At 35.6% G+C, this 26,073-nt stretch overlaps 5 protein-coding genes across 5 annotated transcripts; 4 read left to right on the top strand and 1 right to left on the bottom strand.

The window, feature by feature from the left end:
* Positions 1 to 795: 795 nt before the first annotated feature.
* Positions 796 to 2,843, top strand: PCOAH_00000070 (Ubiquitin carboxyl-terminal hydrolase; the record flags this gene model as incomplete). The annotated part of the gene is made up of 4 exons (XM_020056830.1): positions 796 to 804; positions 930 to 1,725; positions 1,892 to 2,148; positions 2,496 to 2,843. 4 exons carry the CDS (start codon positions 796 to 798, stop codon positions 2,841 to 2,843), a joined length of 1,410 nt encoding a protein of 469 aa, XP_019912423.1.
* Positions 2,844 to 5,235: 2,392 nt separating this feature from the next.
* Positions 5,236 to 7,026, top strand: PCOAH_00000060 (KIR protein; the record flags this gene model as incomplete). The annotated part of the gene is made up of 3 exons (XM_020056829.1): positions 5,236 to 5,247; positions 5,362 to 6,027; positions 6,166 to 7,026. The coding sequence occupies 3 exons, from the start codon at positions 5,236 to 5,238 to the stop codon at positions 7,024 to 7,026; spliced, it is 1,539 nt and encodes a 512-aa protein (XP_019912397.1).
* A 2,532-nt stretch (positions 7,027 to 9,558) lies between these two features.
* Positions 9,559 to 10,886, top strand: PCOAH_00000050 (KIR protein; the record flags this gene model as incomplete). The annotated part of the gene is made up of 3 exons (XM_020056828.1): positions 9,559 to 9,564; positions 9,680 to 10,492; positions 10,593 to 10,886. 3 exons carry the CDS (start codon positions 9,559 to 9,561, stop codon positions 10,884 to 10,886), a joined length of 1,113 nt encoding a protein of 370 aa, XP_019912591.1.
* Positions 10,887 to 18,385: 7,499 nt separating this feature from the next.
* On the top strand, positions 18,386 to 20,249 carry PCOAH_00000040 (KIR protein; the record flags this gene model as incomplete). The annotated part of the gene is made up of 3 exons (XM_020056827.1): positions 18,386 to 18,403; positions 18,720 to 19,496; positions 19,989 to 20,249. 3 exons carry the CDS (start codon positions 18,386 to 18,388, stop codon positions 20,247 to 20,249), a joined length of 1,056 nt encoding a protein of 351 aa, XP_019912563.1.
* Positions 20,250 to 20,795: 546 nt separating this feature from the next.
* Positions 20,796 to 22,892, bottom strand: PCOAH_00000030 (SICA antigen; the record flags this gene model as incomplete). The annotated part of the gene is made up of 3 exons (XM_020056826.1): positions 20,796 to 21,218; positions 21,468 to 21,754; positions 21,977 to 22,892. 3 exons carry the CDS (start codon positions 22,890 to 22,892, stop codon positions 20,796 to 20,798), a joined length of 1,626 nt encoding a protein of 541 aa, XP_019912525.1.
* Positions 22,893 to 26,073: the final 3,181 nt, after the last annotated feature.

Below are 26,073 nucleotides of genomic sequence, written 5' to 3'. Positions count from 1 at the left end.
AGAAAAAAAAGAAGGAAAATGGACGACGACTGTGTGTATAAAATCGCGCAGAATGCAAAGAAGAAATTTAATAATGGGCGCAATGTAATGGACGCTTCCTACATATGAATGAAGGAAAAAATGAATGTGGTAAACACGTGTTTTTGTTTGTGTGCACACGAATAAATGTGAGGTGGAAGGTAAATTAATAGTGCAAACAGATCTTTACTGTATACGATGTAAGGTGGAGTGAGGAATCCTTTTTAATTTGTGAATTATATAATACAAATGAATAATTACTAGTAATAAAATGTAAGCAATAGTAGGATGCAAATTTAAAGTGTAGTATAAATATAATATTCTGAGGAAAAAATTACATTCCAACGTACGAAATAAGTAATATATATATACAAAATATAATGCTCACAGAATGGAAGAATGGAATATTGTGTAAGTGTAGGAGTTAAAAATATATGTTTTCCCCTCTTTTACTCTTATAATAGCGTGAATCCTTAACTTACCATTCTTCCCGAATTTACCATCCCAAATTACCATGTCCCTGTTGAGCAATGAATATTTTCCATAAGTAATATACACATCTATATAGTGCACATTTACAATGAACTGTAGTTCATAAGGAAAAAAAGAATAAATACGTAAATGGAAGGAATAAAAATTCCATGTGTGACTACAGATAAATATAAATGGAATAAGGGAATAGTCACGAATAAGCCTCTATAGAAAATATACGGAAGGTACAAGTATTAGAATGAAATTGTTATAAACCGAAACATTCCAGAAAAAGAAGAAAGAAAGATGTCAGAGGTTAGGAAAATATTATTGCAGATAGGCCATTGAATATTATCGAATGAATTTTTTGCACGATGCGCAGTACTTCTGGAACACGTATGCATAGGAGAGTGCACATATGCTGTTTTTTATACTTACAGAAAGCATGTCTTGGGACTCGGAACTCCTGGAAAATATATTACGAAGATTTCGACGGGAAAACAAAGCAAGGTTCGTGTGATGGAGAATGTAACTACATGAAGATGAACTTAGAGAGTATATTGAATGAATGTAATAGTGCTGACCAGGCAGCACAAAAAATTGCAAAGGGCTGGTGTGCTATGAACAACAAGTGCGGAAGGCAGAAACCGGCAATGGTTGATTGTTTCTCTTTCTACTATTGGCTAGGAGAAGTTCTATCTGGTTGTATAGAAGGGGAAGCAGATTTTAACGATGCAATGGGTAACATTTGCACATTAATGGAATACAGGGAAAAAGGGAAAGGATACCCATGTACATGTCCTAGTGTAGCCAAGGGGCAATTCCAAGAATTAAAACTACTGTACGATTATTTTAAAAATTATACCCTAGTAACAAGTAAAATACAGGGCAGAAGTAGTTCACTCAGTGGAGCATGTGTAAAATATAGGCAAGAACTCCTTAGTACATATGTGAGAGCAACAACAACTTGTGCAGGTAAGAAGGATACGGGAGAATACTGTGAGGAACTCTATGGAATAGTCCATACTGGCAGGGGAGTTAGAAATCCTACAAGAGCGAAGCAGCTACTGGAAAGTTTAAAAGGTTCCGTAAGCACTAAGATCCATCAACAGAAGCAGGAACTTGTGCAATCAGATGGAACACATACAAGTGCAAAACAACCTGTATCATTGAAAACAGAAGGAGCACAGAATCCAGGAAAAAATGTAGACGATGGAACACGCGAACTTGCAGAAGGTGAATCACGTACAGATGGTAGAGAGACACGTGCTACACAGAGTGAAGGAGGTAATACACTGCTGGGAGAACCTGCACCCTCGCTGTGTGTTAATGTTATAGGGTCCTACTATGCGTGCATATGCTAAAAACACTTACATTCCTTGCTCCTTCACTCCCTTTTTAGGTGTAAGTGGTCCTAAAGGAGAAAAAGGTGATCCAGGTATAGGTGCCAAGAATCCAAGGAAAGGGGAAACCGTTGAAGCCCACGACCATCAGGAAGATGCTTCCCGGAAGAATTCTGGAGACAGTGGGGAGGTTGCAAAAGTAGGGAATACACAGGAGAGTGTCCTTCCGGGCACGACTCCTAAAAAGGCTAATGACCAAAGAAATGGTAAAACAGAAAAAGCTGCTGAATCATCCGACCAAAGTCCAGCTCCAGGGGTAAGAGTTAGTGCGGGCGCTGAGAATACACGGAATGGTGTTCTGGGTGGCGCAGGTAGTGATAGCCTGGGTGTCAGTGGTGGTAAGGGTGGTAGGAGTGTTAGCCAAGTTGATGATGGTGGTGTCTCCTCTAACATCCCCATCCCCATTATATCTTCCGTCGCCGCTGTAGGAGGAGGATTAGCTTTCACTGCCCTCCTCCTATATAAGGTACATGTGACATTGGAGCGCCTATACAGACCAATAATTTATAGTATTCAGTATTATCCCGGATGAATATTAGAATAAGGGGTAGTGTAAAAATATTGTTCATATTTTCACCATCGTTTTCCCTCTTCCTCCTTCAGTACAGTTCAATATTCTCTAGGAAACATAACCCCTCCCTTAAAAGAGAAAGAAGAAGAAAAAGAAGTCCAGTAGAACAGAACTTGGATATGGAAACGGATGACGACGATTCCATGGAATATTCTTCTACTGAATATTCAACAACAGAACATTCAACAGAAGGAGGCTCCACTTTAGATGACTCAACATTTGATTCGACGGAAGAATATACAGCGGAGGATTCAGTGGAGAATTCTAACACATTATACTCTGCTCCATATACTACTACTACACGACAATCCACTGCAGGAAAAAGGATAAATACAACAGGAGGTCATCACCGAAGGAATATACGTTATCATCCCGCATAATATTCATCCCCCCCCCTTCACAAAGGAATAAATAGAATCTATTATTGCTGCGCACATCATAAATAGCATGTGGAACATTGCATAAATGCAATGTGACCCACTTAATATTAAGTGGCTATGCGCGCACACAGTTTATACACAGTTTCTATATAAAGTGTACTTCATGCAGTGTGGAAAAAACAAAGTGGCATTTCTTTCGTATTTTTTTTTCTTTTTCTTTTTTTTTTCACTATTATTTCTTTAATTCCTTTTTTTCTGTTGTTCTGCTTACTTCTTCTTTTTTTGTGCGTTTAATTTTTAATTTTTTTTGTTCGCAACATTAATTTCATTGATGGGTTTTTTTTTTTTTTTTAATTTATTATTTCTTTTGTTGTGCCAGTGTTTATCCTCATAACTTCGTTCTTTCGTATACACAGACATGTGTGACATGGTAAATTATTTGTGTAGTTGTACACAGTTCTTTTTTTTTTGTTGTTGTTGTAAGAACACAACTTTCTGGGAACCATTGCGCACAATTTGGAGGAACATCTTTTCAAATGTCCATAATTAGAACATAAAGCAGAAGCAAAGAAAATAAATTATTAAGATAAAAAAAAATTATGAAAATAAAAAGTTATAACAAAAAAAAATTTCATGAACATTTTAGATGTTCAATAAAAGAAATTTCCCAACATATTCATGAAGTGGAAAAATTCTGTTCTGACTTATATTTATTACGCATTAACGTAAACACGTTCATATAATACAAAACAAACAAAAAAAAGAAAAATATATTTACTACACCCTAAAATCCGGAATCTGAACTTTGAACCTGTTCCACAGGGACATCAGCCTTAGGAACATAGTCTTTTTCCCTAAACCAGGAATCTGAACTTGCAACCTCTTCCTTAGGAACCAAGTCATCCTTTGGAACAAAACCTTCCTCTCCAAAACCCGGAATCTGCACATCGAACCTGATCCTTAGGAACACCTTCCATAGTAACAACTCCTTTAGGCATATCCTCCTTAGGAACAAAGACTTCCTTCTCAAAACCCTGATTCCTGAAACCTAAACACTAAAACATAAACTTTAAATCCCCAAACGTAAACTCTAAAAACTGAACAGTAAACCCTAAACCCTGAACCCTAAAACATAAACCCAAACCCCTGAAACATAAACTCAAACCCCTGAAACATAAACCCAAACCCCTGAAACATAAACTCTAAACACTGAACCCTAAACCCTAAACCCTAAACCATGAACCCTAAACCCTGAACTGCCAACCCTGAACCCTAAATCCTAAACTATGAACCCTAAACCCTGAACCCTAAACTCTCAACCTTGAATACTAAACCAGGAACCCTGAACCGAAAACCACTAAATTTTGAAATCTAAACCCTGAACCCAAAACCATTAAACCTTAAACTCTAAATCCTGAACCCTTAAACCCTGAAGTGTACTCATAATAGAAGACAGAAAAAGGGTGAAGAAATAAAATAATATGTAGAATACAATAAGAACTTTAAGAAAAAGGGAAGCTTAGATGGAGGAATATATATATTTTGTGTAGGTGTGTAAAAATATAACTTATAAGGAGCGAAAAGAAGGAAGAGGAAAAATTACTATTACTGAGCAGCCATAAATGAAAAAAGAAGGGGAGGATTAGGGATGTATGGTGTAAAATGTTATTATATAGGAATGTGTGTACGTATATTTCCTTGCTGCTTACAATGAATGTAGGTCTTCTGTATTAAATTTTTTCTGTTGGCACATATTATAAATATATATGTGTTTCTATTCCAGTTAATACTTATAAATATGTGCACATATAAGAAAGAGCGAGATAAATATTTTGCATATAAGAAATATACTATATATATCAACAATTTTTAATAATTGCTTAAATAAACAGAAGAAAATAAAACAATAATAAATACAGAAATTTTTTGCCTAAGGAAGTGTCATTATTATATATACACAGAATGCAGGAGTTTCAGTAAAAATATAATATTCCGGGGAATCTTTTATAACAGAATAATGTAGTGTAGAGATACTATGTGTATATGAGAAGTTTGATTTTTTTTCATTTTTCACCCACAATTCTGTTGTTCTGGTGTACTTGGTCATGATTCTACTCTGAACAATGTGTATATGCAATGAATTAATGTGTATATGATGAGTTAATATGTATCTGATGATTTAATGTGTGTGCGTGTGTGTTATCATCTTTTTTTTTTGAGGAGTAAAGAAATAGGTACTTTTGGAGGGGGGAGTAGAAATTTATATACACACATATGTACTCGTGGCCATTGTAAAATGGGCAACATATCTATATATATTCCATATTTTATGAATGTAGGAACAATTTTAAAATTTATTATTTATGCCGAAGAGTATGTATACATATGAACCATGGTGGTGCAGGTAATACAGTTTATTGCCTTACTTTAAAGGGAGTGTACTAACGTATACATAATGTTCTATGTAGAATATTATGGAAATGCAGAAACATATGGGCTTTATAAGTTCTGTTTATAGGAAGATGATGTGAATCAATTACCTTCAAGACAGTTATATGGAGAATTCAGCGCGTCCGATGATTATTGTGGGAAGAGATCTACCATAGCACAGATGGAACCGCACCTGCAAAATCCAAATAATGAACTAGGTATCACAGTGGACGGTATGGAACGGATTGTTAAAGCTCTGTGTTCCGCATATAGGAAGAAAATGAGTAATTCATCGAATGATGACTACTGCTATGCGCTATACTACTGGATAGGAAGTACAATATTGATTGAAACAAAGCACGTTGAACCTTTTCCACGCATTATGCAGGGCATCTATGAAATACTGAAAGGCGCCGGAATTGAAAATGTGTGTACGGGTACATTCCCCAACATTAGAAAAGGCGTGTTCGATCAAAGGAAAAGAGTTTTTGATTACTACAATAACTTTAATACTATATGCTCGTACTTACAAAGTAATAAGCTGCAGGGTGGGGGGAATTATTCAAGTTACCTAGCTGAAGTTGCTACTGTTTATGATGACGTAAATAGATATTGTGCAAGTAATGGGGAAGATTCATATTGCACTGGACTCAAAGGAATATTCGATGATGGCAGGAATCCGAAGGAGTTAAATTCGAAATGTGTACTAATGCATAAACCAGAAACCATATCGGAAGCAGCGGGGAGAGAGCAGGTATTGCGGACTACTACTCATTCAACCTAAATGGACCAGTATGCATACAGGACCTTATGCATAAGGTAATAAATAAATATAGGAATACATGGGATCATCAACTTCTACATTCCGTCTTCTTGCTCAATATATTTATAGAAATTATGTTTGGATCAGTTACCATCGAATGAAAACTTTTATAGTAAATTTGATAGTGGTAAGCACTCCTGTGCTGATGGAACAGAGGCCACGGGAGTAATAAGTGCGTTGGAAGGTAAATTACAGGGCGGTGGAAGTATAGGGAGTTATGCCAGTACAATTGTAGATTCATATTGTTACGCATGTACGGAGAGCAGGAAGAAGGACAGCACACCTGACGACAAACCTTGTCATTTCTTCTACTATTGGATTGGGAATTTCTTACCCAAGTATGCGGATGCTTCTACAATTTCAGGGTTGATTAGTAGTACTTACGCTGAATTGACGCACCTGAATCAAAATGCTTGCCCCCAAATAACCACCCCTAACCATGTTGGTTGGACTCTCTTCCAACAAAGAAAACTTGTATTCGACTACTATAATGACCATGAAAAAATACAGGAGCAGGTGCGGCAGCAGAAGTGTTTGGACGATGAGAACTATACCGAGCACATACAGAACATTACTACGGCATGCAAATCTGTAACAGTAGACTGCGGACCAGAGGGAGGACAACAGAATAATGATCAATATTGTAGTTGGTTTAATAGTAAAAAAGGAGAAAATGAAGATTACTGCAGTAATAAGAAGTTATCGGAGTTGAAAGCTGCATTATCACTTAAACCACAAGTTGTAAGCGAAACTGCGCAAGTTCACATGAACCACGATTCTCTTGAGGAACGGCAGCTTCATGGAGTTCTTCAGCCACATGAAGCAAGTACCCCATCCTCCTCCACGGCAACCATTGTTCCTGCCATTATGGGAGTAGGCGGCCTACCTGCACTTGCTTTCTTCTTATATAAAGTAAGTATGAAATTATAATAAAAATATATATAGAGTATATAACTACAATTAGAAATATATAAAGTAATAATTATAGTTACAATTATAATGGACCATTATAATAGCCCATTACAATTACAATTGTCATTATAGCTGTAACTGTCATTACAATTAGAACTGTAATTGTCATTACATATGCACACTTAAAAGTATATAAATAATAAACATATTCATTACTATTATTTTTTTTTTGTTTGTTTTTTCTCTATATAAAAATGTGTATATAAATACATACACACATACATTAATTGATCTATGCTGTGTGTTGTATATATATATGTGGAATACATATATATTTTCAGTACCATTCCTTTTGTCCTCTTCCCACCTTTCCTTTTCTTCCTTCAGTACACTTCATTATTCTCTGGGATAAAAAATTCCTTTGTTGGAAGCAGCATCAACAGTAAAAGAAACAGTAATAGAAGAGGAAGAAGAGCGACAGTTGAAAGCGACTTCGGTATTCTAACAGAAGACACCTCTTCATTATATACAACAGAAAGTTCAACATTCGACTTAACAGATGAATCTACCATACATAATGGTGGTAGATCACCACCAAGAAGGGAAAGAGCAAAGAATGGAAGACGAAGGAATATAGCTTACCATCCTGGGTAATGTCCTTCCTTCCCCATCTCCAAGGGGGCATGAGTAACCATGAAGCTTATGCAGTGTAGGAAAAAAAAAAAAAGAAGACAATTTCTTTTTTTTTCCTCCATTCCTTTTTTTTTTTGTATTGTATGAAAGTGTTCACGTTTTTGTGTAATCAATATAAGCGGAAAAGAAGGAAAAAAATATTTTAGCCTTCATTTTGAATTGTTTGGTCAAATTTTTTTTTACTGAAGGATCCAAAGTGTTCATTTATTTCTGTTCAGAAGTTTTTGTCTTTGTAATTTTTTTTATCTTAATAATTTGTTTTTCCCTTCTCTTTTAAAGTTCTAATTATGGACATTTGAAAAAAGTACTCCTCCAAATTGTGCGCGAACGTTCCGCGAAGCTTCCCGCGAAGATGATTCGCGCGCCTCCTTCTTTTATGGTTATACACATCTTTTAGATGCACAGTTCACACAAAACGGGAATAACAGTTTCTGCATAAAAGAGAAGGAAGCTGCGTCTCATTCCTTATGTATTTATTCGACTTTAAGTACAATATTAGTCAAAAGAAATGCCCTAATATAAATTTGTCACCGAAAATTGGGGAAAAAGAATGCCCTAATATATAAATTTGTCACACAGAAAAAATTGCACACAAAAAAAAGAAAATTGCCCTAAATATAAATTTGTCACACAGAAAAAATTGTCAAAAAAAAAATGTGCTCTAATAAAATTGTCTAAAAAGAAAAAAATGCCCTAATATAAATTCTGTCACACAAAAAAAATTGCGAAAAACGAAAAGAATGCCAAATGGAAAAAAGAAAGGGTGAAGGAGAAATTTTACTCTTGCTGAATAGAAATACATAACAAACAGCAAAAATGGGGCTCCTGAGAGGAGTATCCATATATAGAAAGGCATATGCACATATTTCCTTTATATAAAGTAACAGACAACAACAGCAGCAGGAACAACAAGCACAATTTACTAATAATGGTAAAATTCTCGACGAATCACATTCTACACTTCTTTCCTACATATTCCACATATTCTTTTTCTGGTATATGTGTTCAGTGTAATATATAAATAAAGAAACAAAATAATGAGAGGAGTGTAGAATTCTCAGTAAGAATGAAGTGTATGCATTGTATAAATAATTTTTAATAAGAACTCTAAGTGTAGAACACATTTTTCCTCGAATCCAAAATAGCATAATTCAAAATTTTCACTTTAAGGGAAAATTACATTTTAAAGGAAAAAGATGTATGTTAGAAGGAGGAGGGGAATTATATTTTGAAAAGGGACAACTTACATATTAAGGGAAAAAGGGAAAAAATTACATTTTAAGGAAAAATGAAGGAACAAATAAGAAATAGTAAGGAATAGTGTGAAAAAAAAATAAAGGTACTCTTGCAGAATCTGAATGTGTAAGAGAGGAGGAAAAAATAAATAAAGAACACACCACGCCACAGCAGAGCACATGCGCTATTCCTTCTCAACCTATAATCTTAGGATCATCACTATCATCCTTCTCCTCCTCCCGTACTCAGTGAATAGTGCTTTACGTAAATAATACATATAAATAATATATGAATTTTGTGCAATTCAAGTTTTAGAAAGAAATTTGTAATCCTTGAAGAGAAGGAAGGGGAATATATCCTTAGGAAGAAAGGAGGTCTAAGCAGGAGGAAGGAAAGAGAAGGGATGGTTTGAATACTTTTTAAGTGTGTGTGAGAGAAGGGATTAGGAACTTAGTATACATAAGTTTATCGTATGTTTATAGGGATGTGTGAGGAATTGAGGAATAATTTTGCCTAACTTTCCAGAACTAGTAGGATAGACTAAAAGCAAATATTAAGATAAGTACACAATGTACAGAACGTTGTAAACAGAACACAGGGAATCAGCGAAGTTTAAGGGAAATGGTGGTAAGTGCGAATAAAAAGGGGAATTATAAGCTGAATATGTTGCATATAATGTATAAAAATGTGAAAATGTAATATAATGTACATACATATATATTTCCACTCATTACTTTTGTAGGAGGAAGATTTGAATGCATTACCCTCAAGGGAAATATATAATAAACTAATTGGGAGTACAGGACACCATGGAGTTACAAATTGCAATGGTGAAAAGCACATTCAGGAGGTAATGGAGAAAGTGCAACCATATGAAGAAATTAGAGAGGACATAGATAAAATTAGAAAAGCCTTATGTTACGTATCTAAAATGGACAATGCTATGGTTACCAAAAATACGAAGGAAGATTACTGTTTTGCTCTTTATTTCTGGGTAGGTAAAATATTATCCGAAAAATTAAGTAGCACGAAGTTTCAGAAAACTATAGTTGCCTATCATAATAAAATAGTGGATAATGAAGATGAATATGAATGTGCACCTGCAAAACCTAGTACAGACCCTGATATTTTTAGGAAACTGAAGAAATTATTCGATTACAAGAAGGACGAAACTTTTATATGTAATGCGTCTAGAGGTGAAGGGGAAACACCTTGCCCTGCAGCATATCAGGAATATTTACGAGAAGCACAAAATGCCTATGAAGTTATACGTCAAAAATATACAGATAGTACAGATGAAAGTTGGTATATAAATTTTAAAGACTGGTATACACAATATAGCAGTAAGAAGAAATTAGAGTTAAATTGTGAACTGAAAGATACCGAGAAGCATGAACTACAGGATCAGGGGGTAAAAGTTGGATCACAGGGGAGAAACCCTGAACCCAGGTCAAAATCATCATCCTCCCGTGAAATCAACACCCCCGCTATAGCTATCCCTTCTGCTGGACTTGCATTCGTGGGATTACCAACTGTTGCTTTCCTTGCATATAGGGTATAAGTACAAAGATATACATATATAAATATATACATATGTAGTACATACATATATATATGTATAATACATATTTTTACATTCTCCTTTCCTTTATTAGTACAATCTCCTACCTCCTGGAATAAAAAACACCTTCTTTGGAAAAAGCAATAAAGCAAGAAGTGGAAGAGGAAAAAGATCCACTGGACGTCACAACTTTGACGACGACACTCTAACAGAGAATGATTCTTCTACAGAATATGGAACAGTATATTCTACGGAAGGGAATTCAACACTTGGTTCATCAGAATATGATGCACCATCATCATCTACCACAACCAGAAAAGAAAGAGCAAGAACAAATAATAGATCGCAACAACCAAAAAGAACGAATATAAGCTACGGCCGTATGTAAAGTTTCCCTGGGGGGAAGTACAGTAACTTGTACATCTGAGTGCAATGCCACAGAAAATATGCTATACACAGTGTCTGAAAGAATAAAAATAAGGGAAGAAAAAAGAAGGAATAATATGGGTTACTATAGCATAATAGTATCCTTCCTTCCCCAAAACTATACAAGGACTTGCAAGTGTTAGGTGAATTATCTGCGATAAAAGTATCAAGTATAAGAAGAGCATTACAAAAATTCTGAAGTGTAACAAAGAAAAAGAATTGAAAAAAAAATTGAAGTGTAAAAGAATGAAGCAAAAAAAAAAAAATGACAAGAAATATTTTCAAAGAAGGTGATCTCAAACTCCGCGTAATTATGCGGGGCTTAATTTGTACATTAGCTATTTTTGACTAATAAATTTTTTTTTGTTTTCAATTTTGTTCTTTTGTTAGTTGAATTTTTAATTTTTTCTTTTTTTCAACATCAATTTTATTGTTTTTTTTTTTTCCTTTTTTTTGTTGTTTTTTTTTTGTAATATTTTACGCCGTGTAATTTGGCTTTGCGCGCGCTCGCTGCTGCATGTTGCACATTTTTCGATAGCAGCGACCGCAAAAAGGTAAATCGATTTTGCACTGTTCTGCTTCACGGTGGCTAATTTATTGTTTCGTATTTTACCAGCTTTCATTTGAACTGCGTTCGTCGTTTTTACAGTTTTCATTTTTAACTGTGTTCACATTTTATACAGTTTCCACATTTTTTACAGTTTTTCATTTTAACTCTGTTCACATTTTTACATAGTTTTCATTTTAACTGTCTGTTTACATTTTTACACAGTTTTCATTTTAACTGTCTGTTCACATTTTTACACAGTTTCCATTTTAACTGTCTGTTCACATTTTACACAGTTTCCATTTTAACTGTCTGTTCACATTTTCTACAGTTTTCATTTTAACGGTGTCCACATTTTACAGCTTCCGTTTTATAGTTTTCATTTTAACTGTGTGTTCACATTTTACCGTTTCCATTTTGACAGTTTTCATTTTAACTGTGTTTATATTTTATACAGTTTGCACATTTTTTACAGTTTTTCATTTAACTTTGTTCACATTTTACGTAGTTTTCATTTTACAGTTTTCATTTTAACTGTGTGTTCGTCGTTTTTTCACACAATGCAAGCACGAGCAAGTGCGGAAGTAGAAAGGAAGCGTACGCAAAAAAAAATATAATAGGAAAAATTTAAAAAAGAAAAAATAAAAAAGGAAAGGAAAAAAAAAGAAAACGAGAAGGAAAAGGAAAAAGAAAAAAAAGGAAAAAGTAAAAAAAAAGAAAGGGTTAAAGAAAAGAAAGAAGAAAAAGAATTAACAAACGAAAAAAAAAAAAAAAGGGGGGTTCCTTCTGTTATTTAGACTGTATATAACCACAGCGCGATCATTTATGTGCCCCTTTCCAGGGGGTAAAATGGAACATTATTCTTCTGATGCGTGTGTTGCACAAGGACGGTGTTACATATACTATGTGATGTGTTAAATGGGACCATAACTAATGTTCCTTTGCCTTTGTTGTTGTTGTTTACTATTTGTCCTTCTTCCAACACGTCGTGGTCTCTCATTATAGATGGTAGATGCATCTGTTGTAGAACTTATCGTTGAACCGTTCTCTGTTGAGGTGTATTCCGTAAGCGTATCGAAGTTGCGTTCGACGGATCTCCTGTTTCTTCTGTGCGTGCCTACGCTACTGCTATTCCCAAAGTGGTTACCAAACCAAGAAGGTAAAAGATTATACTAAAAATTGTTAAAGGAAAAGAGGAGGGTGAAGGGGCAGGGGAGGGCAGAAGTTTGTATTATACATATATATATGCGCATACATATATATCAGTATATATATGTAGATATATATATATTCATGTATGTATACATGTGTACAAAATGTATATATATATGTATATGGGCATGTATGTATATGTTATATATATAGCTCTATTGTAATTTTTATTCACTTTATAGAATAAGAGGGAAATGAATGCAGCTCCCACTGTAGTGGCCAATGTACCGGACACAGCGGCGGGGATGTTGTTGTTGGTTGGACAATCTGAGGTGTATTTTAATTTGCACTTCAATTCGGATGGTGATAGAATGGGGTTGGTGCTAGGAGCAACATCTTCCCCCTGCTGGTGGAACCATCTATTGAATTCAGTACACCATATTGAACCAGAATTTGCACTGTTTGAACAATGTTTCTTCATTTGATCGTATGCATCAACAGTGGTGGTTAGGTAGCTGGAATATTCTTCCTTAGTACAGTTAAAACCCGAAGTTCCAATCTGCGGAATGTTCGATTCTATATGTGTGTAGTCTTGAAAGTATTCATATAAAGATTTCATTTTGGTGAAAATGTCCCAAGGGATGTTGTCATTCTTGTACATTACATCACAGTTGTTATTAACTCCTGGTGCGTTCAGTTTTTTCAGTTGCTCGTAGACGCTTTTCATACCGGTGGAAAATTGGTCACGTTTGTTAGAAGAAGCGAATAGCTCCTTCCCTATCCAATAATAGAGGGAAGTGCAGTAGTCCATACCATTGGACGACTCGTGCTGATTTTCTCCTTTCTTCTGTGATGCAAGGCAATAAGCGTGCATAACTAGGTCCTCATAGCTCCCGAAACTGCTATATTCAGTCAATATACGCGTGAGTTCAATTTTCACTGCATCTGTGCCGGTTTTACATTTTTTCTGGTCAATGGCACCACTTAATTCTTCGCGCATTTTATAGGAAGGTAATTGTTCCAAGCATCCTTTCTATAAGTATGTAATAAACGGGAAGATGGAATATATAGAAATGGGTTCTTCCATGCATTTATATACTACCATCATATTATGAATAAAGTGCTATATGTGCACATAATATATATATTATTGTCTATTCTGCATAGGGAAGAAGAAGAAGAATGAAGAAAAGAAGAAGAAGAATAGGAGGAAGAAGAGGAACTGTGATTTCTTTACACCCCCCCCCCCCCCTTTTCTTTTTTTTACCGGAAGTTGAGGTAACGCTGGTGCTACTGGTGCGGTTTCTGACATGGTTTGATATATGTGATCGTGCGTGGGCGCGTGTTCGTTCGATTGAGTATATAATATATTCTAAGGAATGTTTAAATACTTAGGAAGGGTAGTACAAGAATTCTAATTTCCCTCTATGATTATAAATATATATTAAATCCATATTTATCAATAACGTGTACATACATTGTTCCAATTTTTTTACAGTAGCAACCATAACACATGTTATATATATACCTAATTATTATATATACATATATAATGGAAGCAAGAAATGTAAGAAAAACTTTGCTACAGTAGCAGGGGAAGAAAACTGAAGGAAATGAAAAATCGCAGAGTTGTTGTAATATATGTACTTTTTCTTTATGTTTGTGTTATGTTATTGTAATTTGTAGTTCATTGTACATGGGATTGTACACGTTGTACGTTGTATTGTTGTACTATTGTATGTGGGATTGTTGTATTATTGTACGTGGGATTGTTGTACTATTGTATGTGGGATGTTGCTATTATTGTATGTGGGATTGTGTTCGTAATTGTGTTCGTTTGGAATGTTTGGACTTCATTGTTATTTGAAAGGGTGGTTAATTAAAAAATTGTGAACATATAGGTAGTATACAGTTCATATATGAGGACTACTTACCACCCTCTTTATGTTTATAATGTTCAATATGTAGTAAATGGAGCGCACATTTGAGGAAATAGCGGAATAATAAAGGAGGAGGTTGAAATTTTGTGTATGCATTCTTTCTATTCATGTATTCTAGTTTTTTGCACATTGTGCACATTCTGTGTATAATCATATAGAATGTTTTCCACCATTATTTACATATCGTTCTTCTTTCTACTACTATTATGTATTCTGCATATAAGGACGTACAACATTTCCTTCCTTCACCCCCTCTCTTCTTTGCAATGTTTATAATTGTTTTCAATAGTTATAATAATTGTTCTTCTCCCTCCCCCTTTCCTTTTTTTCCTTTTTTCTCCTTGCTCCTTTTTTTTTTTTTCTTCCTTAAACATTCTTTTTTTATTCTATTCTTATGATAAGTACATTATGGAGAGTTGTTTATTCATATATAATATGTACATATATATGTATGTGTATTATGTATACTATTTTTGAGCTGTTTCTTCACTCCTTCTCTTATATTTTATTATTTTTTTTTTTCTATTTTCTGCACAGAAACAAAAAAAAAATGAACCCTAATAATGATTATGCACAAATTTTTAAAATGTAATAGTAATTGACATACATAGCTGCTATAGTGCCAGAAGCAAAGTATCAAGATGAATAGGAAGTATTTTGCGGAGAATATCATTTTGTTGATTTTTTTTTTTTTTTTTTTAATCCTTTTCCTCTGTTCTTTAGAATGATGGATAACTTTAGAAAGTAAAAGTGTGTATTTTTTTCTTTCTTCTCTTTTTTTTGTAATAGAAAGCGTTTGTGAAGTTGTTTGGGCGCATATGCGATTAGTTATTCTCTTTATGAGTGTGTAAATCTAAAATAAAATGAAAAAAGAATTTATTATTACAACGTACAATATAAAATATATAAAATGGAATATATCTCAATTAGAAAAAGTAGTTCATTTTAATTACATTTTGTATTATTACAAAAAAAATTAAGTTAAAGAAATGGTTCGCATTCTTTTTTTTTCTATATATATAGAGCGAGAGCGAAGGAAAAAAAAAAATAAAATAACCCACACTACCCAATTATATGTCGCACATCTGACGGTGTTATAAATGTGGAGCGAATTATGCTCACATATTTTGAGCATGAAAATTGTATATTTTTTGTGCTCAAAAATTTTATTTCTTTCAACGTAGATATAATGGTGAAAAAAAAAGGAGCCTAAATTAGATCTCTTCCTCTATACATTCATATAGATGTATAGAGAATACCCCCCTTTTGGATTTAAGTATTTGAATTTTCACCTTAAGGTAAAAATATATATGGTTTTGGCCAAATGGAGAACGTATTATTATGTAAAGTATGGGCAAATAAAAAAATTTTTTTTTATAGAACCACTTATTTTTTTTCCCTTTTAACTATATGCAACCGAATTATTATTATAATTATTCACTTTGCGGATTTTTCTCCAGTTTGCGGATTTATGCATTTTCTATAAAATTAACATATATATTCTATGTTGTTCAACAAATATATTCCTTTAAAAATTGTGACTTCATTTAAGAGCAGAAGGAATGAATTATATTGGATAGACGGGAAAAAATAGTGAAATAATATTGAATGAAATTAAGTGGGACAGGGAAAGTGAAGGAAGGGAAGGATGATAATTTTTTTTTTGGGGGGCACATTTGCATAATTATTCTTAAGGGAGGGGGTAATGTATTTATAATATTGCAGATCATAGCAGTTGGTGGTGAGGGAAGGGAGAATGGAACATCACTTACTAGTTACATATTCATTTGGGGAGGGGGTGGTCGAAACAAAACAGGAAGGGGGAGATGATGTTTGTTATTTCGTACAGACTACAGGGAAGGAACAATAATGTAGGAAGAAGAAGAAGCATGGGAAAAAGTGGTATGTATGATGGGGTAATTTATGCCCCCTGGTGGAAGGAAGGTTGTTAGGTCCGTTGTAGGGTGGAAGGGAACAACCTCTTCTAGAAAGCACCTCTTCTCGTAGCATCTGTTTTGGCAGCTCCTGTTAACACAATAGGCGCGTTATCACATTAGCTGTTAAGACAACCTCCACTAAGTGTAACAACCTCCACTAAGTGTAACAACCTCCACTAAGTGACAACCTCCACTAAGTGACAACCTCCACTAAGTGGCAACCTCCACTAAGTGGCAACCTCCACTAAGTGGCAACCTCTACTATGACAATATCTACTATGACAACATATACTATGACATTATCTACCATGACAATATCTACTGTGTCAGTATATGTTATTGAAGTATACGGTTACGGGAATAGGTCCACCTGCTCCTTCTCCTCGCTGCGGTCCTTTGACAAGATTTGCGGTGCATAGATTTGATGGGGAAATATGCAGGTGAATCAGACAATAAGCCTTCTCCCACACAGGGAGGTTTTAACAAATGGGATCACACACAGAAGGTCAGTGGAAAAGGGAAGAAAAATTTTTTCGCACAGAGATGTAATTTGCATCGTTTTTGTGTCATTTTATTGTGTATGCAGACGCACACACAACATCTTCCATTTGGGACATATTGCCTCTTTCTCTCTTGTTTCTTTGTTCTTGTTTTTTGAATGTTTTCTCTAAAGAGGGGGACGTTCTCTTTCTTCTTTTTTCCCTACTTAAAGGGCAGTGTCTTTCACTCCTAGAGAAGAAAAGTGCATTCTATTAAGGAAAGAAAGAAGGTAAGAAAAGGAAAGAGAAGGAAAGAAGGAATAAGAAGGAAAAAGAAGGAAAGAAGGAATAAGAAAGAAAGGAAGCAGGAATGAGGAAAGAAGGAATAGGAAGGAAATGAAAGAAATGAAGGAAAAGAGCACTATTATTATTGCGGAAAAAGTATGTAAACCTTTCTATTCAAAAAATAAGTTACGCAGTTCTATCTTTCTTATATATGTAGGTAGGTATATAGTTAATTCATTCGCTCTGCCCAAAAGAAAAAATAAAAAATAAAATTTTGAGCTACTTTTGAATAAATATGCACTAATAAATATGGATAAATAAATGTACACACATTCCAAAAAGAAGGGGGGAAAGGAAGGTACGTTTCACACATATTAGTTATACTACACATGAGTTATATTGCACAGTAGTTATACTACACATGAGTTAACAAATATTTTTTAATAATCCCTCTTTTTGAATTATAATAAAATATACAATAATAGCAAGGAGCTCAATTTTTTTGTGCTCAAGAGGAGGAAAAAAAAGAAGGAATTTGCACCTCCCTCCATATATGAACATAATAGAAAAAGGGGGGATGCTTAGTAAGGAGTGCAATATAATGTTTCGAACTATTACCTAACATGCGATAATATGGCGTACAGGTAGGGAACATATGGTAATTTTAACTCTCTCTTTCTGTTATTCTTATTTCATTTGGGGCCCTTTGCTTAGTTGTTCCAGTATATATTTCTGGCTTTAACTATACTCATATGCACACATATGTAATGATTTTGATGCACATATATATATATTTATATTTATAGTAGGTTACCGCTACCGTCCGAAAATTGAATGAAATATATACATTATGAATGAACAAAGAAAAATAAAAATTACACACCCTTACAATCCAATCATACAATGTCATCATCATATGATCATCCTAGGGAAGAAACTAAACAAAAAGAGAAAATTTTGCATACAAATAAATACATATACACTTCCTTCCCTTTTACACTTCCTCTTTCTACAAAGTGCATAATTGTGTGAAGAACAACAACAACACAACAACCACCTTCTTTTTTAAAAGAAGAGAGAGGAAAGAAAAAGTTCATTACATAAAGAAGTGTGTATAAACAATGTCAACACCATTAAAGGTTAGTCCTTCCTTCCTCAGACCCTCCTTCCTTAGACCCTCCTTTCTTAGACCCTTTCCTTCACTCCTACTTAGTCCCCCTTTCTTTCCTTTCCTTCCTCTTTCTTAGACTTCCTTTCTTGCTTAGACCATTCCTTCCTTTCCTTTCTTCCTTTTCATCAATATAAATAATGATGTATTTATAATATACACATTATTCTCTATGCAATAATACACACACACAAAATGAATGAAATAAAAAGCATGTAGATAAACTCGTTGGAAATACACATATTTATGTATTCCACTCTCTCTTGCCAACAACTATATATTTGCAGGAACAACTTTCAAAGCAATTAAATTCATGGACCTATTTCTATGCTCCATTTGAAGGGAACGGGGACGATTGCAAAAATGGCATCGCGCAAAATATAGAGAACCTTAAAGCGACAAATAAGGATATTGAAAATTATTTGGATAATATTAAAAAAGCGGCATGCTATGTGGACAAAATGTATAATTGGGAGAACAACTTATTTGGTAGTGTTCGCTGTCATTTTCTGTACTATTGGATTGGGGAAAAATTATCTAAGAGTCTTACAGGTCATAAATTTAGCGGCCTCCTAAATATTATTTGTTCAATAGTGCAGCAAGAATATGTAAGTAAGGGATGTAGACTTATTTGCCCTGGCAATATTGACCAAATCATTTTCAATGAAATGAAAGCAGTATATGACTTCCTCTATAACTATGACACCATATATACTCGTACAAGACAACGTAGGACTGAATGTAATCAGCAATATACGGATTATGTTCAAGGCATTTCAGAATCACATAAAAAAGTGGAACACCACTGTACAGACAAACCCAATGATGATTACTGTAGAAATATTTGGACAAAGCAGAAAACAGCAATTCAGGAGAAATTATCAGAATTGCAATGCAAACCACCAGCTGCAGAAGAAAAAGTTACGGAATGTCCCTCTGCGGACCAAGAACTACAAATATCCTCTTCGACCCACCCTAACAACCCTCCTTCCACCACCACCACGGCCCTTTCCTCCATATTTGGCACCTTAGCAACCATAGGTGCCCCTTTCTTATTATATAAAGTAAGCATCCAAGAATTTCAAACTTTCAAAATTTTAAAAAATAAAAAAAATTGAAATATTTAACAATATTCTTAATATTCCTCCCACCCTACCACCTAACAACCTCCCTTTCCAGCCGTAACATCACCTTCCTACCACACTACCACCTAACAATCTTCCTTCCACCAAACATGCCCAACAAACTTCCTTCGCTTCACCCCTAACACAACATTCCTTCTAACACCCCTAACAACCTTCCTTCCTTCCATCAACGAGCCCTAACAACCCACCTAACACAACCTTCCTTCCATCTACCACCTAACAAACTTGCCCTCCACCCCCTAACAACCGACCTGCCACCCCGAACAACCTTCTTTTCACCCCTAAAAACCCACCTACCATCAAGCACCTAACAACCTTTTTTCCACCAAGAACCTAGCAATATAATTCTTCCACCCGTAACAACCTTCCTTTGCACCTACCATCACCGTAACAACCTCCCTTCCTTCTCAGTATAAACTTCTAGCCCCTTGGTTTGGTAACAATTCTAATGGAAAAAGCAGAATGAAAAGGTCTACCGCAAGAAACCCTGATACGTTCACAGAGAACAGCTCAACACATGATTCAACGGACACTTCCACAATAGGTCCAACGGATATAGCCGAAAATTCCACAGTGCGCTCTGGCGTGTACACTACACCGTCCATAAGACAGTCTACTCGGAGAACAAATAATGCACCAGGTCGTCAGAATATAGGTTATCAAAACATGTAACACCTGAAAGAAGGGAAGGGGAAAGGAAGGAAGGGCAATGTTCTTCCTTCCCATCCCCCATCAGAGGAAGAATAAATGACCATTATAGAGCTTATATGCAGTGTGTGTATGGAAATAAGCAAAAATGACCATTCTTCCTTCGTTTCTTTTTCCTTCTCCTTCTTTTTTCTTCGTTTCTTTATCCTTTCTTTTCTTTTTTCTTCCTTTTCTTTTCTTCATATTTCATTCCTTTTTTTCCAACATTTGGATATATGAATGACCCTGCTTTAGGAAAGAATACTCCCAAGCGGGGCGCGGAAAAAAAAAAAAAAAAAATAAGCTGCCAACTTTTTCAAAAAAATATTTAAAGAAAAAAAAAGAATTATTAACGTAAAAAAAATAATACCCCAAAAAATATAACATTTTGAATCTTAAATTAAAAAGTTGCAAACAAATAGGAATGATGTGAAAATTTTTTTTTTCGCGGTTTATTATGAATTACACATGAACACGTAAACACATTCACACAAAACAAAAAAAACCCCCAAAAAAAAAAAAAACTATTTACTACACCCTAAACCCGGAAAATGAATCTGAACCTTGAACCTGTTCCTTAGGAACATCTTCCGTAGGAGCATTTTCCTCTTTTATAAACTCTGATTTCATGAATTCGCTTCCCATGAATTCTTGAACCAAAATTTCAAAAAAGTCTTTCTTCGTGGAATGCAGATCGCCTTTTTGACATTCTTCTAAGACTTCTAAATGAATATCAATAATCATGCGGTGACCAGCACGGCGACCAACAAGTCCTTTTGATCTCTTCATTCCTCCCGTTGCAAAAGATCTTGGTTTTCGTTCCTTTAGTAAGGTATATGCATGTGGACCATCTTCGTCCAAATGGTCAACAATCTGCTGTTCTAAGGGAATTGGACCACGTAGTTGATGTGCTCTTCTGTAACGCTTTCTTGCTTTACCAAGCATTCCAAAATACTGCAAAAAAAAAAAAAAAAAAAGGGAAAAAAATGTTTCTTTAATAGGGATGCGAAATGTTGTCCTCGCAACACTAATTACTATTTCAAACCCAAGTGTAAAACGCGAAATCCTACACAAACACCCCTAAAATGCGAAATTCTACACAAACCTTTACCCACTCATGCATTCATCTTTATTTATTTTTTTTTTTCCCCTTCTTCTTTTCTTCTAATATTAATTTTATTTTATTTTTATTTCTGTTTTTACCTTCCAAAGGAGATAACTCATAACAAGGATACCAGTTACCGATGGAATTAAAGGAAGGTATGAGGTAGGGAGGTCAATCTTGTTAGTGCGTGCGGCAGCAGTAGGGGTAATTGGAGCAGCAGCACCACCACCTAAAACAGAAGAACTGGGATTGGAGGGAGAGGGATCCTGGTGGTCGTCCTCATGAAGAGTTGTTTTAACTTTTTCGGTTACTGTTTCTTCACTTTTGTCCTGTGTTTCTTGTGGGCGTGGTTCCTCAGAGGGCGGTACCTCAGGGACCTGTGCTTCTAAGAATTGCGTAAAATAATAATAAGGGAACGTTAGTTTCAGTGTGATCATAGGAGGGTGTGCATATGCCAGATTTAGTAATTTGAATAATGTCAGTGGCAGTGGCGTTTATCGTGGAAGTGAATGTGACCGACCCCATCAAGAAGAGGTATACTGTAGTAGTTAATGAAAATAAAGGTAACAGTGTCCAGTTCCTGTGAAGAGAGTGTATGTGTCCTTACCTGAGGTCGTTTGTTCAGTGCCGTCTCCCGACGCTGCTTCTGACTCTGCTTCCTCCTTACGAACATCTTCCTCCCCAGGAACTTTTTTCTCAGGAACGACCTCTTTTGGTGCTTCAGGAACTTTGGTAGGATGTTCTTCTGATGGTCGTGGAGGAGGACGTCGAGCTGGTATGGCATCCTGAACGGTTTCTTCTAATTCCTTTAACTTCTCTGCCTCTTCATCTTTTTCCTCTTTTAATGCTTTATCAAGTTGCTGAAGAATTCCTTGCAGGTCCTGTAAGTTACTGTCACCACTCCTTATTTTGTCATTTCCTCCCATTTCTGAGCCCCCTACTTCTGTTGGAGGTGCTAGTCTATTGTCCTGGTACTTTTCTTTACCCTCTAAGCACCATTCTTTCTCGCTAGTTTCTGCACCAATCTTATGATATAACATACTTGAGAGCAATATTTGTTGCACCTCAGGTAGGATAATCTTTACTTTCTCGTCAGGAATGTTAAGTACAGCATCATAAGTACATTCCGCATAGTTCTTCTGTGGATCAAATCCTTCCGTCTTCACCTGTTTCACAGCGTCAAGGAAATATTTTATAACTGATTCCGGTACACAGAACCATACCAAATACCACATCCATACTTTTAATAAATCACATACAGGAATATTTTTCACTGTTCTCTGACAATTTGTCTCTCCATTTTCATATTGATTTCTCTTATCTGTTACCATAAGTATATTCCTTATCATAATTTTACAGAAGCCTTCGTATGGCTTCAAATCTATTCCGGATGTCTCCTTGTCCCCAGTACATAGTGCTTCCATCATTTCAAACTCACGATATTTGTTACTATCATCAGGCGTTACTTCTCTGGTAAATCTTGTAAACCATTCCTCAAGAAGGACTGGAGAAGGAGTGTACATTATATATAAATATATGCTGCACTTTCCATCCATGCTTTTCACTCATATAAGGAAGGAAGAAAAAGTACAGAATATGTATATGTGCATTTGTTACTTATTAAATGTAAAACAATGATTGCTTACTTTCCTCATCGTCATCCCCTTCTACAATGTTTCCATCGGGACATTGGTACTTTGCTGTCCTTTTCTTTGTTTTTTCAGCTACTGTATTTAATACTTTGTTCACTCCGTCTTTTGATAAACTTTTGCTTGTATCGGCTAATTTTTCAAGATCGTCCTTATTATTTATACCTAATAGTTTATAAAAATGCTCCCCACCCTTCATTTCTTTGGATTCCCCTTCTCCAGGCAGAACGTTATTCGTTACGCACTTATTATACTTCAATATTTTCTTCCCTATTTTATCATCTTTCTCCTTAATATCCTTAACCCACTCTTCTATTTTCTTACCAACTAATTTCTGGCCTATACTAATTCCCTGAAATTCCATTGACTTACATTTCTCATATTTTTTCTCCACTCCAGGTGTCCTCTTTTTATCCTTCATGACGCCTAGCACATATTCCGCAACTTCCTCTATTCTACAATGGTGCCCAAATAATTTTGCCAGCATTACCTTCCCAACTAAACAGCGCAAGTGCAAATCTACTTCATTTATATGTTCCTCCGTTGGATCCCCTATATCTTTTTTCTCAGGTAACTTAATTCCATTTATAAAATAAATAATCCTTAGTAGAGCCTTACATAGTTCTTTTTTAATTGTCACATTGTCCACTAATCCATCGTTGATTTCTTCACACAGCTTCATTTCTACATGGGAATCTTTTTTCAGACGTTCTCTCAAATCTTTATACATAATTTCCATATCCTTCCAAACATGATCCTGCAATAATAAGTTACCACAAAAAAAACGCATATATATGTACACATTTTTCACGCTCAAACTGCATGTTTAAGTTCCTCTTCATTTCATTACTCATACATAATCATCCTACAACTCCCACCTCTATCTTTGAGGTTCCTTACTCCAATGTTCTCTATCCCTAGGGGACCCTTTGTCCTAATCCATTTTTCCAATAATTTGCTCATGAAACTAAACTGCCCTTGGGTTATCATTTCCCCTCCCGCGGACTTTACTCCACCTGATGGCGCCATATTTCTTCCTACACACTTATACTATTATTACTATTATTATTTGCGAGACCCAATGTTAATAGAACATTGTTCTGCTGTTCTGCTCAAGGGAACGTACAATCTTCCGTCCACCCTTCCTATGCACATTGTATTCTTTCTAAAAATAAAAAGAAGGAAGGAATTATCTACCTTCTTTTTTCTCTTTCTAAACTTTTACTTTTTTTCTAAAGAAAAAAACAAAGGAATTAGCCACCTTCTTCTTTTTCTATTCCTTTAATCTTTTTTTTTTTTTTTTTCTCTGCTACTTTTATGCTTTCTACAAAAAGAGGAAGAGTGAGCATACTTGGCCTCTTTCCACCCCTAACAGAACCTTACTCCTACCCCTAAATCCAAACCCTGAACCCTAAACCATGGCACCCCTCTGCACACTTACGACCCTACCACCTAACAACATTCCTTCCACCTTCCAACCATAAAAATCTAACAACCCTTTCTTCCACCCCTAACAGAATATTACTCCTACCCCTAAGAAATGCACCCCACACACACACTTCCCTCCCCTCCTTTTTTTTTTTTTTTTTTTCTTTTTTTCTTCTTTCCTCCCTAAAGGAAGTGACCTTCCTTCTTTTCACCCCTAACACTCCTCCTTAGGTGCACCCTTCTGCAGACATTCCTCCCTTCCTTTTTTTTTTTTCTTTTATTCATTTTTTTTCCTTTTTTTTTTTTTTTTTCTTCTTTTTTTCATTTATTTTTTTTTTTACATTTTTTATTTTTTCTTATCAAAAAAAAAGTGAGCAACCTTCCTCCTTCGACCTCTAACACTCAAACCTGCATCTCCTTGAACATTTACCACCTTCCTTCCACACTAACACCACCTTATATCTATCACACCTAAGTGCATCTCTCTGCACATTTATCACCTACCACCCCTTGGTGCGCCCCCGTGCACACTTATCACCTTCCACCGCTAACAAACTTACCTTCCATTCTACCACCCTAAAAACCTTCCTTCCACCAACCATCCCTAAAAGAACCTTACTCCTATCCCAAGAATGGCACCCCCCCCTACACACTTTCCTCCCTTCCTTTTCTTTTTTTTTTTTTTTCTTTTCTTTGTTTTTTATTTTTTATTTTTTTCCTTTTTTTTCTTCTTTTCTTCTTTTATTTTTTTTTCTACTTTTCTTATTTTTTCTTCTCAAGAAAAAAGTGAGCAACCTTCCCCTTACCCTAAAAAGCAAATCTGCACACTTCCCCTAAGCATACTTCCTTCCTTCTTTCCACTCTAACAACCTTCCACCTACGACCCCTAACAACATCCTTTCCACCCTACCACCCACCTAACAATCCACCTAACAACCCACCTAACAACCCACCTACCACCACACCAACTAACAACCCACCTACCACCACACCAACTAACAACCCACCTACCACCACACCAACTAACAACCCACCTACCACCACACCACCTAACAACCCACCTACCACCACACCACCTAACAACCTTCCTTCCACCACACCACCTAACAACCTTCCTTCCACCACACCACCTAACAACCTTCCTTCCACCTACCACCCCTAACAACCTTCCTTCCACCTACCACCCCTAACTACATTCCTTCCACCTACCACCCCTAACTACATTCCTTCCACCTACCACCCCTAACTACATTCCTTCCACCTACCACCCCTAACTACATTCCTTCCACCTACCACTCACCTAAGAACCCACCTACCACCCACCTAACAACCCATCCGTCTTCATCTGGATGATGGTGAAGTATATGGGATTGAATATTCAGATGAATCTTCCGTTGCTGAGGTGTAGTCGTCGTCGTTATCATCGAGCTCGTTAAATTCTCTGCCAAGGGACCTTTTACTTCTGCTTTCTCCAGAAGAGGAGTTATTCCCCTTAAGGAAGGAAAGGAAGAGGTGCGATTTATACTTGTAAAAAAAGTATGCCAATACAGGTAATCCTATCGCAGCAACTCCACCAGACACAGCAGCAGGTACGACACTACTAGAATCAGCTGCGGAACCGGTACCA

This window comes from Plasmodium coatneyi, chromosome 1 (genome assembly GCF_001680005.1).
Source record: "Plasmodium coatneyi strain Hackeri chromosome 1, complete sequence".
Classification (NCBI taxonomy): Eukaryota; Apicomplexa; class Aconoidasida; order Haemosporida; family Plasmodiidae; genus Plasmodium; species Plasmodium coatneyi.
This window is presented reverse-complemented; position numbering and strand designations above follow the sequence as displayed.